We start from the raw sequence: 14,488 nt of genomic DNA on the forward strand, positions 1-14,488 counted from the left end.
TTCATTAAGAAAAGTAAGATAATTGGAATGGTTTATATTTGAAGCTGATGTATTTAACACTGCAAACACCTATCTGTACCTAGTGAAATAAGCTGATTATTTCTGCCTTCTGTTCCCTCCAAAACTTTACAGGCAGCAGATCTCAGCCTTCTATCTTTTTTTTTCTTTTTTTTTAAGCAGTGGAATAAGAAAAAACTCTCCTGATTTTTTAAAATCCACACTAATTAACTAATTAATGGGGTTTTTTATAATTTCAGTCCCTCCCTGCATCTGCAGATGATGACCCTGATGTCAGTGGTTCCCTGTACACATCCACAGGCTCCAGGTACATCATCAGCAACTTCTGCCTCTGCAATGCTGTGACTGCACTTTGCAGTAGCAAAGACATATCCCTTGAATGTATTTTTATTTCAAGTGCACTAAAGACTTAACATTTTGAATCTAATAAGTTTCACTTGTTAATAAATCAATTTAAAAACCAATTTTTTTTTAATGTAGGCTAAAATAATGGGACGTAGAAGATTCAACAACCAAGCTTCCCATGGACAGATTTTAAATGCATATTTGCCTTGGTGCTGAAATAGAAGAATTACTTAAAAATAAAACACAAACAAAACCCCAAACATGAGTTTAGGACCGAAATAATAATAATTATCCCAAAAAATCCAATCCCTCTGGGTTTTCCTGCCTCTTAGTCACAAACACTCAACGACAAAAGGCGGTTTCTCTTGCTCTCAGCGCTGAAGAGCCAGTGCAGGTACTACAGGGAATAGCAAACCAGATTTTATTCTTCCTCAAGGACCTGGAGCTGAATAGCCACTTAAGCCCTGCCTGCAGCCTCCGCTCCCAGCGCTGGAGGAGGAGGAGGAAGGAGAGCAGGGCTTGGCTTATCTGTCCTGGTTGAGTCTTCATGGTCATGAGGAGAGAAGAGAAACCAAGCGAAGAGGTAAAAAAAACATTAAAGAAAAAAACCAAACAGGCACTTTGGTTATAACTGACTGATGTCCTTCGTGCCAAATGGGACTTCAGCACCCGACTTCAGCATCCCCACAGATTCCTGGGATTTATGGGGTGAGGGTGAGCAGGCAGCACCCTCACTTCCCACCACATGCATGGGATGTCACTTCCCCCACACCCAGCCAGGGACTGCCACCACTTCCTGACTTCTCTTTCTTTTAGTTATTTCACCCAAACACCACAAGCTGAAGAGATGGTTAAGGAGTGCTGAGCTAGTGAGGATTTTGGCAAAGGGGAGCTGGTCCTTGCACCCTCTTGTGTATGTCCTCCTGGACTGGAGGTGTCCAGTAAGGACACCACCTCTGTAGGATAATACCGTATCTGCTGGTACCCTTAGTAAATATGGTACTGTGAATGTCACTGGCACATGCAAGAGGCATCTTGCACCCCAGCCCTCGTGCCCTGGGGCCATGTCACCTTGGATCCTCTCACTGGGAGGATCAAACTGGCCCTGCAGTGAGGTGCCCTGGATGGCAGTGAGGACCTCGGTGGGTCCACAGTGGGTCTGGACACCAGGGATGGGAAGAGCTCCCTGTGAGAACTCGTCAGGGGAGCAAAGAACACGACATCCCAACTTCAAACCTTGCACGCTCCTGGACGCCCACCACCATGCTGGAGCAGAGCCTGCCTCTAGCAGCGCCTTCCCAAGAAAGTTTGGTAATTAAATTCGACGCCTCCATGCCAAGTTATTCCAGAGCAGTTCAGCGAGTGGAACAGCTCATGACACACCGATAAAAGGCACACACGGCTGCGCCGCTTTAATAAACATCCCCCTGCACTCACACTTGAGTTGTAAAAACTGTGCTTCCAGCCATTACAAATGAGAACTTCTCTCCCGGTGTCTTTGCAAGCGGAAAGGGTATATTAGTTCAATCCATTATTTGACTCACAATCCTTAGAAAATAGGTACACCTTTATCCCGGGCGCCTGTAATAACCAGCAGCCAAAAAACCCCAACCCGCAGTAGGAACCGACTCGAGTTATTTAAATGTTTTATAAGTTTTTTCCCTTTTTTTTTCTTTTTTTTTTTTTTGGTAATTGCAGAAACTTTTCCTAATCTGACATTTTGTTAAAACCCCTTATTAGAAATTATGCAGCCGCAGAAGAAGAAGAAGAAAAAAAAAAAAAAAAGAAGAGAGAGAAGAGAGAGAGGGGGGAAAAAAAAAATAGAATAAAATATAAAATAAAATAAAAATGAGCTGGCTTCACAATTACCAAGTCAGCCCATGCAGCCCTTCGCTATTGTACGAGTGGCATAAACCCCCCGGCGGCCTATCAGCTCCCTGGCAGGCAGGGGGCTGCGCTATTCAAAGCGAGAGATACAAGCTGCAGGGCAAAAACCTGGCAGCTCCCATCTGACCCCCCAATCCCCGGCTGGTGACAGCTCCAAGCTCCATGGCAAATTAGCCCTTCTCACATTACAATTGCAGGAGACAGATTCCATTAGCGGTATCTGAAATTGAGTGGAGAGCTGCTCCGTTATCAGACTTGACTCATAAGCGCCGCTATTAATCAGAGCTATGATAGCATTTATATATTTCAAGCTATCTGCCGCCGCTGTGATATTCTGCTACAAAGGGTTGATGGGACTTAGGGAAGGGAACAATGGAGCTTTCTGGGAAAAGCAGAGTAAATCAAGAAAGTCTGTGACTTCCGCACATTCTGAAGGGATTGCGGTTTACATAAATTTTCTCCCAATTGGAGATTGAGCTCTTCCTCATCTTACACATGGGATTTAGTTGTCACTCAATGGTAACAGCTGTGAAAAGGTGAAGCGGCCCACCGCTCAGAATATTGCCTCCGCTTTTAAAGCAATTAACCCATGAACAGGAGGATACCTGGTGATATCAAAGGGATTAAGCCAGGCAGTGCATTATTAACATTTCCTTGAACTAATTCTAACTCTGACTAGCTGTCAGAAAAGACTCTTCAGTCTTTAAAAAAAAAAAAAAAAAAAAGAGTTTTTTTGCCCTGCTTTTTCCCCCTCCTCTCCCTCCCTTCAAAACGAAGCAGAGTTACTGCAGCCTCATGTGCCTACTTTAGAGCCAAATGCAAATGAACAGATTTGGTAATGTCTTCAAACAGACTAAACTCAGCGCCGGTTTATTATGGCGACAAGTGGGGAAAAAAATAAAAATATACATAAGATCAATTAGCCAGAGGCCAGGGGAGATATTTTAAAAGCTAATTAGTACACGAGTACCTTCCTTTCTTCTCTCCCTCCTAAAAGTTTATAACTACTTATTACTAAGCACGTCTGCTTTCCAAATGCCCAAGATCCTCCTGCTGTGCTACAACAGCGATAATCTATGATAATCTGTAATCTGGAAAAATCCAAATATGCCCTGCAAAGAGATTCCTCCTTCCTCAAAGCCCAATTTTTTAATTTCCCACTCTGGCTGAGCAGGCACTGGCTCCTCTCTCACGCCTCCATCTTCCCCTAACCATGGCCACAAAAAAAAGGGGTCAAACTGTTCAGGGACAACTCCTGCTCTGGTAAACCCATGAACCTCAGGGACATGGAGTATTTCCTCACTCAGCAGAGCCAGAAGACAACTTTTCCCAGCACCAGCTAGTTTTAAGGGAGCATCAGCCATGAAGTCCCTCTGGGACGGCCATGAAGGTCACCCATCCTCCTGGTCCTTCCTAGGGACCTTCCCACAAGAGCTCCAGGACACACAGCCCGAGAGCCAGAAAGCTCAGTGCCATCAGGATGGTCAAGTGCCATTTCCAAAGCATTATGATGATGACAAAATGATAAAATCATTTTGATTATTTCATTATGCAACATGACTAACACTCCTTTTTGTTGGCAGTGGGAGAAGAGTTGGCTCTGGTTTTTATATACATCCACAGTGTGTTGTTTGGAAGGTTTAGGGGGCAGAGAATATATATATATATATATATATATATATATATATATATATATATATATATATGCACACACACACATATATATATAATAAATATAAAAAATAGATATGTATAATGTATTAGTCCAAAAGTTAATATGATACCCAGAACAGCATAATGAAGAAATGTGAACTGCTTAATTTAATGCAACATTTTCCCCCTTTTCCAAAACCCGTGTCCAACTCAGCCAGAATAAAGCTGGCAAAAACTTACTAAAACCACTTGTGCAATGACACCACCTACTCTGCCACTGCCCCTGCAATAAAACAGTTTTGTACATCTAAATACCTCAAAACAGCCAAACTATGAAAGGTATACATTGGGAAAAAAAAAAAGCACTTAGAGCAGAGGAAAGCATCCTATTTCTCCTTGCAACAGAGAATGCAAAGAATGCATCCCCTGCGCAGAAAATGACACTTTGGCAATCATATTATAAGAAGATAATTGGTTTACTTTGTAAACTTGCTATGCTTTGCCTCCCACAGTAAAACAAATAAATAGTTGTTCAAAGAAACAATCCTACAGCCGCGCTCGCTGCGTCCTAAAAACATAAAGCAGCTCCCCCCTCCTTCAGAGCAAAGATGAATTATTTGCCTCACTTACAAGCAGTCCGAGAAAACTCTTTGTAAATGCCATTTTACGATAATTACAGGCGGTTTATTAAGACTGTGCAAGGGGGGGAAGAAAAATCCATATTCGAGAACTAACTCAAAGGAGCGAACGGTTCGCTCGGAAATAGTCTGGATTACTGACAAAGGGGTTTCTTGCATCAATGTGGCTGGACGTAATTTTGCTTTAAGAGGAACAATCCAAGCTTAAAAAAATATAATTAAATGAACAACATAATATACTATAATATAATGAAATTAATAAACAAACATGCGGAGCATCCCGCCAGCCATCACCTGGCAGAGGAGGAATCTGTTTAAGGAAAAAATTCGATCCTAATCCCGCACGTGCCGTAACATCCCAAACGCCACCCGGCCACGGAGGGAACCACGACTCTTTCCTTAAGCAGCAAAATTATCCCGACCCGGCGAGGAATAAACTCGGGAAACGATTCAAACAAAAAGAATCGATGGGGAAATAAAATAAAAAAAAAAAAAAAAGGGAGAGATTTACTGTCCGGGGACGCTGGAAAAACCCGGCGAGGGTAAACAGCAACCCTGCCCGGCTGGTGGGGAGAAAAGAAAGGTTTTAGAGGTTAAGTTCAGGTCAGACGACAAATGAAATTGTAACAACCCAACTGACATTGTATAATGTCTTCTTCACTCGATCAATAGGGCAGCGTCGGCCCCATTTCCATAGAGATGGCTTCCTCCCCGCTGAAGGGTGGCTATTGTTTGAGGAGGGAGATTTGCCACTTGAACCGTGTTGCTCCCGAAGGATGTGTACTTCATCAATTATTTGTGCTCCTGACATCTACATATTTTCATATTAACATCCACGTTTTCGCGCAGCAAGAGGAGCAGGTGCTGATTTTTCCGCCGGTACCTCGCAGGGGTCACCTCGTCAGCTGATTTTATTTAGAGGCAAAAATGAGGGGGGATTTGATAGACCCATTTGGATTCGTGAGGATAAACAAGCCCAGTTAAAAACACACCACATCACCTTCAGACAGTTATGGCTTCATGCAGTGAACACTTGCTAATTTTTTTTTCTTTTAAAGTAGATAAAAAGGCAACAAAAGTAATTTATTTTTTTTTTTTGGCCAAGTGACTGTTGTAAAAAATAAAGCAGCTTTAAGGTGCTTAAAAGGAAAAACATAATGTTGTAATTTGGAAATAAAATTGACCTTACAATTATTTTTTAAAAAAAATCAATCCTTGCCAGGCTGAATAATTGATCCTGTCACTATCTCTGAAATAATTTCTATAAGTCTTAATAGTTTTTATCATCTCTTGGTTCCAGGTTTCCCATTCCTTCGTGCAAATTTTAAATTTGACAGAAGCGCCATCTTCCAAATCCAATTAAACAACAACAAAAAATTAAACCTTTAGAAGTGTAAAAGTAATTCCCAAAATAATTCCCAAATTTAGCCTGTCATTCGTCTCCCGTATCCTCATTTCTGCAAAGCGACGATCGCATCATTTCACGTGCAACAAACTGGGCAGGAAAGGAACTGTCTTGCTGCAGTTCAAACTGAAAACTGGGGCAGAGCTTCACAGTAACTGCAATAATGGGAACAGCCATCATTAAAAAAGAAATCAGAAACCAAATATTAAAAACCTTCAGCAACTCCTCGCAGGAGTTTTTAACACAATCGAGTTGCGCTCCGACGCTGCGCCGGGCACTGTGCACGGGAGGGCAGCGCCACTTCCAGCTCCCCAAATACGCTGCAAAATACAGGATATTAAATTAAATAATGCTGACTTAATTACATGTATTACCCACCAGTAAAAGCAATCACTTTAAATGCCTACGGAAATATTTAGGAATTACTTAAGCAACTCCGGTAGGTGCACTTTGGAGCTGATGCTACGTGAAAGGTGAGGCACAAAAACCAACTCCTCTGCAGCAGAGGAGGATGCACCGGGATTTTGGGGGATTTTGGACCCCGTGGACCAAAGTTTAAGCGAGCTCAGGGCTCTCAGGCTGTGCAGGATCTGGTCCCTCACCCCCCTTTTACTCCTGCTTTTATTTCTAGGTTGCTCCTGCTCTCTGGGAAGGTTTCCCTGAGGGGCGACGCAGCTCTGGGGACGGGTGGGAGAAAAGGGCTTTTGTCAAAATAATCTCGGTGAGGAAGCGCCCCCGTCTCATCCCGGAGCGCCCCGATATCATTTGCAGCCTCAAAACGTGCCCTATTTTCCCTGCAAAAGAACATCAGAAATTGTTTATACGGGTTGTGATAATCCTCTCAAATATGGGTCAGGCTGAGGTTAAGAGCAGCCAGAACTTGCACATCAAAGACGAGCGGGGTTAACAAACCACCTCCCCCCCCCAACCCCGACCACGTGCGCATCCCGATTGTTCCCTTTCCTCCCAAGGTTAGAGGTCCGGGGAGAAGGGATGGACTCGGGCACCTCCCCAGCCTGCAGCCAGCAGGGAAAGGCAGGGATGCTCTCCCTGGTCCTTGGGTACCACCGGCAGGCAACTGCCCATCCGCCTCCGCCGGGAGCTGCAATTAAACCAAGTTCACGGTTTCCCGATAGGTGAAGCTCATCCTGTTAATTTAAACAGACCATCTGCATCTTTCGAGAACGACAAACTTCATTAGTTCTGGTTAGTTAAACCGAGCGGTGATTTGTGATAATGAGCCTGAACAACCTGTCACGTCTGTGGAAGGGAAAGGGCGCACTTTTTATTATTGCTATTATTATTATTTAACAGAAAAGAAAGGGAAAAAAATAAAGGGGGGACCTTTTGTGTGAGAAAGAAGGTCAAATTCAGATTAAATCGCTGTTAGGTTAATCAGAGGAACTAATTAGGGACGGGGAGGGAGGGGGGAAACACTAGTCCGAAGGCCAGAGGGGAACAGAGGGAGCCTTCGGAAACGTCCCGAGCCGACAAACAACAAAACACCCCGGATGACTTTACCTGAAAACCGTGTAAAAAAGCAAAGAGGCGGCAGCTGCTCCCAAGAAGCCGCAGAGGAGATTGACTCGGGAGGCGGGGGAGCCGCCGGGCAGGAGCCCCATCGCCACTTTGGCCAGCAGGGTGAACAGGGGGTAGCCGGGAGGGTGGGCGACCTACGGACAGACAGACCGACACCGGGGGTTGGAAAAGGGCCGGAATTCGACCAGATCAAAAGCAGAACAGCACGTCCCCGGGATATCCAGGGGGGTCTCCGAGCGGCACCTCTCCCCCGACCCACCCTTTTGGTACCAGTGTCAAGTCCGCAAATATTTTTCTTTCCCTTAGTGGATTTGGCTTCCACGCCTCGCCCATAATAATGAGGCGGCGAGAAAAAGGAGGTGCCACGTTTCATTAGCGTGCCTTAAAGGGCTCCTTGTTTGGGTTCACAGTATATTAGGGTCATTCAAAAGGCTGTTGTTTTTTTTTGGAGGCGTTTTTTTTTTTTGTGTTTGTTTTTTTGGGGTTTTTTGGTTGTTTGTTTTTTTTTTTAAAAAAGCAGCTTCTCAACTATTTTATTGGTTAGCAAGTTGAAAGACCACACTGCTATCGGATTACCACCGCGCTGACAGTCCTAAGGTCTTGCCTAAAGGGATCATGCACCATAATAAAGTTTATTAAATAATAAAACTTATTAAAATTGTTAACCCGATTTATTTTATTCTCCCCAGCTTATACAAAATTTGGGTTGATAATAAGCCAGCTACTGTATATACAGTAAAGCCTTTGCTTTATAATTTAGTTTAATTGGATTTAAAACTTGAAGTAAATTGTCGCGTGCTGTACTTATAAGTTAGTAAAAACTGTGGTTTGAAAATAAATTAATCTACTTTACTCCATGCTTAATTAAACTTCCTTAATTCCTAAAACTGTTAATGAGAGCATTGATTAAACAATAAAACTAATACTTACTCCAAGCTCATATGCGGCTGTGATCAGCTCCCCTGTGAAAAAATAATGTAAAACCAATAATTACTATTAGGAAATGACACTCCTCCAAAGTTTTCAAAATCCAAATGCTTGCATTGGGGTTTTGCATTAATTTGACTGGATAAAACTGTAAATCTGTGGAGATTTAACAGCATGAAATTTTCTAAGAATATTTTCTCCCTCTGATGTCATTGCACAAAATATCTTTTGTATGTTTTCGCGAGACTTTTATGAACAGATAAGTGAAAATATAGGTAGGCTCGGGTAAAGAATGGCCTGAGACACTCCAAATGCAGACATTTGTGTGTGTGTATTTTTAATTTAAAACCAACTGACTCAATAACTTTCAAGCACTACAGTTTACAACGCTTAAGCTGCATTGTCTCTTCAACAACCCAGTCGTTTCTCATTTAAAAAAAAAAGCAAACAAACAGCTTTATAGTGTTAAAGAGGGAAAATATAATCACTAATCGTGCAAATCTACATCCACATATTTGGGAATGCTGCTCTTCCCTGATGCTAAAGCAATTCTGCTTTGCAAGTAACTCTTTCACCTGTCAGTGGATGCTGCATCCCATTAGAAACACCATTTAGATTTTGCATTTCATTTGTATTTTACACCAGGACAAATAACTGCCACAAAAAGACCCATGTTAGCATAATAATTAGTAATACCTGGTATTTTTAGAGCACTTGCTACTGAAGCATTGTGCAGAGAACGCTCCCTAATGACGTATAATAAATACGTTCAATAGGCACAACACATCCAGGGATGAACCAAGGGAGGACAAAATTAAAAAATTACCACTGGTTTTCCTTCTTTCCCTCAAATTTCATAATCCAATTTTGCAGAGCCTGGTTTTACTGGTCCTGCTAATTTTGCAAGTGCCAAGGTCGCAGCAGCTTTGTCCCATCGTTAGATGGCAAAGACACAAACCAAGGGCACTGATGGCTTTAAATCCTAAATTAAGAATATTTTAAATTTCTGCACAATTATGTCCTTACCACCCAATCTAAAGGAGGACATTTCTGCAAATGGCACCTTTAAATGCTGACATTACAGTAAATGGTGCATTTCAAAAGGAAGATGATGTTGGCATTACTGCTGTTGGCTGGGACACTGCTCCCAAGCCAGGCATGGCTTCACCTTCATTGAAGTCCTTCTGGGATACAGCAATAGGTGCATCTAAAAGGGCTAAAGATTAAGATTATACCCATGCACATCACTGTGATATTGGTCCATATCACAGGCAAGAATAACCCCAAAGCAATACAGCCACAAACCAACCACAAAGTCGAAAAAAAATAATATAAATAAAATACTGGTGGATGCCACTGCCAAGCTTTGAAAGACAACAGCACAACTTTGGCTTGGAAGAATAAATAAATAAATAAATAAATAAATAAATAAATAAAAGTAATAAGACCTGCAAAAATAAGCTCCTGGGCTGTAGGCCTGTTGGATTCCACTGGGAAAACCAGATGGAAAACCGACTACTTTGGATAAGGTTAATTCTCCATCTCCCACCCACATACCTGGGCATCACTTACAGCCTCCATGGACTAGAGGAGTAAAGAGTACTAATATTAAAAAACAAAACACACAAAGGGAGAGTGCAGCATCCACAAACTTGATTTCAATGTATTTCTCGTGAGAGAGAATGACCTCAGGCATCTTCAGATGCCAGCTCGAATTGAAGGGTTTATTCCCTCCAACTCCACGGGGCCAGGAGTTGGACTCCATGATCCTTGTGGGCTCCTTCCAACTCAGGATACTCTATGATTCCTGATGTAAATGCATTTCTGACCATCCAGACTGATTCTCTAATAAAGGTGTTCAGGCAACAGGCCTAATGCTGCCTGAAAACTGATTTATCCCCAGCAAGGTTGGAGCTGATGTTTGAAACACCACAGGGAATGTTTGGGGTTCTCTTCCTTTTAACTTTATTTGAACCCTTTTTAAGCTGTTTTAACATCTGTGCAGGTTTCTGAATTATAATTCATTCCCTCATTTCTTTATTATAACAGTAAGTAACATGAGAGAGCTGCCAATGGAAATACCGATTGCCTTTGACACTTTTGGATTACTGCAAACTTCAGGAACAATTAAAAAATACACAGATAGCTTAAAAAATAAAAGAAAATACCAGGCTCCCTGCCTGAAAGCAGATCCAGCAAATCCTTAAGCTGGTCTTTACTCACACAAGTAGCTTCAGTGCTTTTGGTGGCACAAGTTTGAGCTCCGTGCTCAGGCGCGGGCAACTTAATCCCCTTGTGCAGAGACTTTCCAAGGGACTCCAGCTGAAGCATCCCATGGGCTGCTCAAGCCATGAGAAACATGGGAATAACCCCCAAAAAACACCTAAGTGATGGGGAGGCTGCTGGCTGGGACAGACACGAGGGGACAGCAGGGGCAAGCCCATCTCTGTTCAGCCCCTGGCAGTAGATTTAGGAGAAAAGGCAAAAAAATAAATATAAATAAGGACAGACAGGGAGCGAGGACACCATCCCAAGAGATTTCTTTTAATATAATTCCCTCTAATGTGGGTTCTGGAAGTCTGTTAAAGCACCCAGTGACCCCAGGCCACTCCTGGAGCATCTCTCTGTGACACACACCTACTTGGTGTCCTTGATACCTCTGACTCCTCCTGGCAGGGGAGTGATGCACATACATATATGTGCATTTCTATACACACAGGTGCTGTGCTAGGAAGAGCCTTTGGAAACCAGGGAAAGAGCAACCCCCCTCCTGCCTCCAAAATGGGATAAAATAACCACAATAACCCAGGGAAAGTGGGGTCAACCCATGTGCTGTTTGGTTGCTCGCTGTATTTACCAGGATAATTCACATCAAGCAAAAAACAAATCCCAGCATCGATCCATCACCTCACTGGGAGAACCTGCATCCCTCTTTGTAAAGGGTGCTAATGGTTATTTGCACCCTGGAGGGAAAACCCAAGCTCAAGGACAATTAAAAACCAGGTTCCAAGGCTTTGCTCAGCACGGAGCACAGGGACCCTGCACATCCACAGACATGTATTTTCCATCAGGAAGAGCTTTAATGGACAAAATGGGAATAACTGCAAATATATCGACCATCACATATTAACTGATAAATCCAGAAAGAGCCAAACCAGCCCTTTCAGTAACGTGGGAGCAGAAGCAAAAGCTACTGGCCAGCCTTGCCAGTATCTCTCTCTCTCTCTCCACACACATTGAGGCTGTAAAATCCATGCATCCATTAAAAGCCCATTTATTTATAAGGAATTTCATGCACAGCTTGGATTTGAAGCCAGTGATGGCCAAGAGGCACAGAGTTAAACAGACCCACTCCACACTCTTCTGGCATACGAAAGAAAGAAAGTATCCTGGATGCTTGTTCCATCAAAAAAAAATTACCAACACATTCCCTAAAAGAATCCAAGCCCTCCTATCCCCAAATCCCAGCTGTTCAACATTGCAAAGCAAGGTATTTTTTTAAGCAAGGCCAGACTAAACCAGCAAAACCACAGAAGGACCAGACAGGAGAATTCTGTCCCACCTGGGCGGGACTGGCAGCACCAAACACAAAACACCACATGGTGGAAGCTGCAGTTCCAGACAGGCAGATCCAGAGGTTTCACTGCTGCACTGGCTGTGGCTGCACAGGACAGAGAAAGGGACACCCCGGGCAGTGGCAGCACATCTGGCAGGGTGGCACATCTGCCTCCTGACGTCACCAGCCAGGGGACCCGATCAAATCCTCTGCTGGAAAGCTCAAATACAGGCAAACTGTCTGGAGAGGGTCGGGGCAGCACGGGGTGGCCCCAGGGCACAGCCCCAGAGGGACATGGAGCACTGATCCCACAGGGGCAGCCCCAGGCAGTGCCCCAGCCCTGGGGGGTGAACACCCCAATACAGGGTGTCGGTGGTGCTGTGGGGCAAGTGCCCCCATGGGGAGGTTCAAATGCACCAACCCCACTGGAGTGAGCACCCCAAAGAGTGCCTGCACTGCACCAGTGACTGTGGGGGGTGTGAACTTACGGGATGGGCAACCCTATGGAGTGAGGAACCCTATGGGGTGACAATGACCCAGCAGCTGCTATGGGGGAGCAGCCCTATGGGATGACAGCAATACTGTGGAGTTAGAAACCCTATAGAATGACAGCAACCCAATTAGGGTGACAGCAGTGCCCCAGTCCCTATGGGGGAGAAACCCTGTGGTTTCAGGTGAGGTGACAGGAACCCTGTGGGTGTGACAAGGAACCCTATGGGGAGACAACAATCCTATAGGGTGACAGCAATGCACCAGTCACTATGGGGGAGAAACCCTGTGGGGTGATAGCAACCCTATGGAGGTGACAGCAATGCACCAGCCCCTCTGGAGTGAGCAACCCTATGGGGTGACAGCAACCCTATGGAATGCCAGCCACCCCATGGGGTGACACTGATGCAACAGTCCCTATGGGATAACAGCAACCCTATGGCATGACAGTGATGCCCCAGCCCCAATAGGATGAGCACCCCTATGGGATGACAGTAACCTGATGGGGTGACAGCAGTGCACCAGCCTCCCTGGAGTGAGTAACCTATGGGGTGACAGCAAACTTATGGGGTGACAACAACACTACAGGTAGCAGCAACCGGTGACAGCAACCCTACAGGGGTGACAGCAGTTGCACCAACCCCTCTGGAGTCAGCAGCCCTATGGGGTGACAGCAACCCTGTGGAGTGGCAGTGATGCATCAGTCCCTATAGAATGAGCATCTCTATGGGGTGACACTGACATTCCAGACCCTAGGGGGAAGTAACCCTATTGAGGTGACAGCAACCCTACAGGGGTGCCACTACAGGGGTAACAGCAATGCACCAGTCCCTATAGGATGAGCAACTCTATGGGGTGACAGCAACCCTCTGAGGGTGACAACAACTCACCAGTCCCTCGGGAGTGAGGAACCCCATGGGGTGACAACAATGCACCAGCCCCAAGGGGGTGAGAGCAACCCTATGGGGTGACAAGGATGCACCAGCCCTTATAGGATGAGCATCCCTGTGGAGTGACACCAACCTGATAGGGTGACAACGATGCACCACCCCTTATAGGATGAGCATCGCTATGGGGTGAGAACAACGCACCAGCCCCAAGGGGGTAAGAGCAACCCTATGGGGTGACAGCTACCCCATTGGGTGACAACAATGCACCAGTCAGTGTAGGATGAGCATCGCTATGGGGCGACAGCAAGCCTAGGGGGTGACAGCAACCCCACGGGGTGACACTGATGCACCAGTCTCTATGGGGTGACAGAAATCCTATGGGGTGACAAGGACGCACCCGTCCCTATGGGGTGACAGCGATGCTCCAGCCGTAATGGCTCAACCCCTAAAGGCTCAACCCCCCCACCTCACCTCCCGAAGGCTGACCGCGATGCAGCCCCTACGTGGCCAGGGTCCCCAGGGCGCCACCTCCCCGTGGGGTGACCCCCCGCCCCGGCCCCAGGGGCTGTCCCGCCGCCCTGGGTACGTTACCCGCATCCCCGCCGGGCAGGGCGGGCGGCAGCGTGGCCGCGTACAGAGCGGCCACGGCAGCGCCCAGCGCCCCGGCGGCTCCTCCCGCCCCGGTCCCGATCCCGATCCCGGTCCCGGCCCCCGCTCCCATGTGCGCCGCCACCTTCCGGGTTCGGCCGGGCCGTGCCACTCCACCGCCCGGCGGAGGGGGGGGACATCCCCCTGCCACTCGGCTCCCCTCTCCCTCCGGGCCTCTTCCCGGAAGCTTTCATTATCCAGAAGGCTCTGATACGAACAGGGAGAGCCGTCAGTGCGCTGAAGCGATTCTGCGCGGCCACTCGTCCTCTTCCTCCACACCGCATCCCCCCGCATGGAGGAGTTGGTACAGCCGAGGAGGGCGGGTGCGACCGGGCGGCTGGGCGGGACCACCGCGATGGGGAGGAGGGGGAGAGGCGGGGCGAAACCACCGCGGAGAGGCGGGAGGGGGGTGAAGGCGCGTCCTGCCCCTCCAGCCCTCCCGGGATCGTCCCTTCAGCCAAAATGTGTATTTGAGGATCAGCACCTTTTGCCC

The 14,488-nt window shown here is 46.1% G+C and overlaps 1 protein-coding gene across 3 annotated transcripts in view; it reads right to left on the reverse strand.

Annotated features, from left to right (window-relative positions):
* TMEM260 (transmembrane protein 260) overlaps positions 1-14,263 on the reverse strand; it is a 36,648-nt gene extending 22,385 nt beyond the window's left edge. The window contains exons 1-3 of one of the 3 annotated variants that reach the window (XM_027704080.1): positions 13,939-14,068; positions 8,416-8,447; positions 7,468-7,619 (exon numbers count right to left, since the gene is read on the reverse strand). In XM_027704080.1, coding sequence (XP_027559881.1) covers positions 7,468-7,619; positions 8,416-8,447; positions 13,939-14,068 — 314 coding nt within the window. The other 2 variants (XM_027704081.1, XM_027704082.1) reach the window with 2 other exon arrangements.
* Between the last annotated feature and the right edge of the window lie 225 nt (positions 14,264-14,488).

The sequence above is a fragment of the Neopelma chrysocephalum genome, unplaced genomic scaffold (assembly GCF_003984885.1).
Source record: "Neopelma chrysocephalum unplaced genomic scaffold, ASM398488v2 Primary Assembly neopelma1_253, whole genome shotgun sequence".
In the NCBI taxonomy this organism is placed as follows: Eukaryota; Metazoa; Chordata; class Aves; order Passeriformes; family Pipridae; genus Neopelma; species Neopelma chrysocephalum.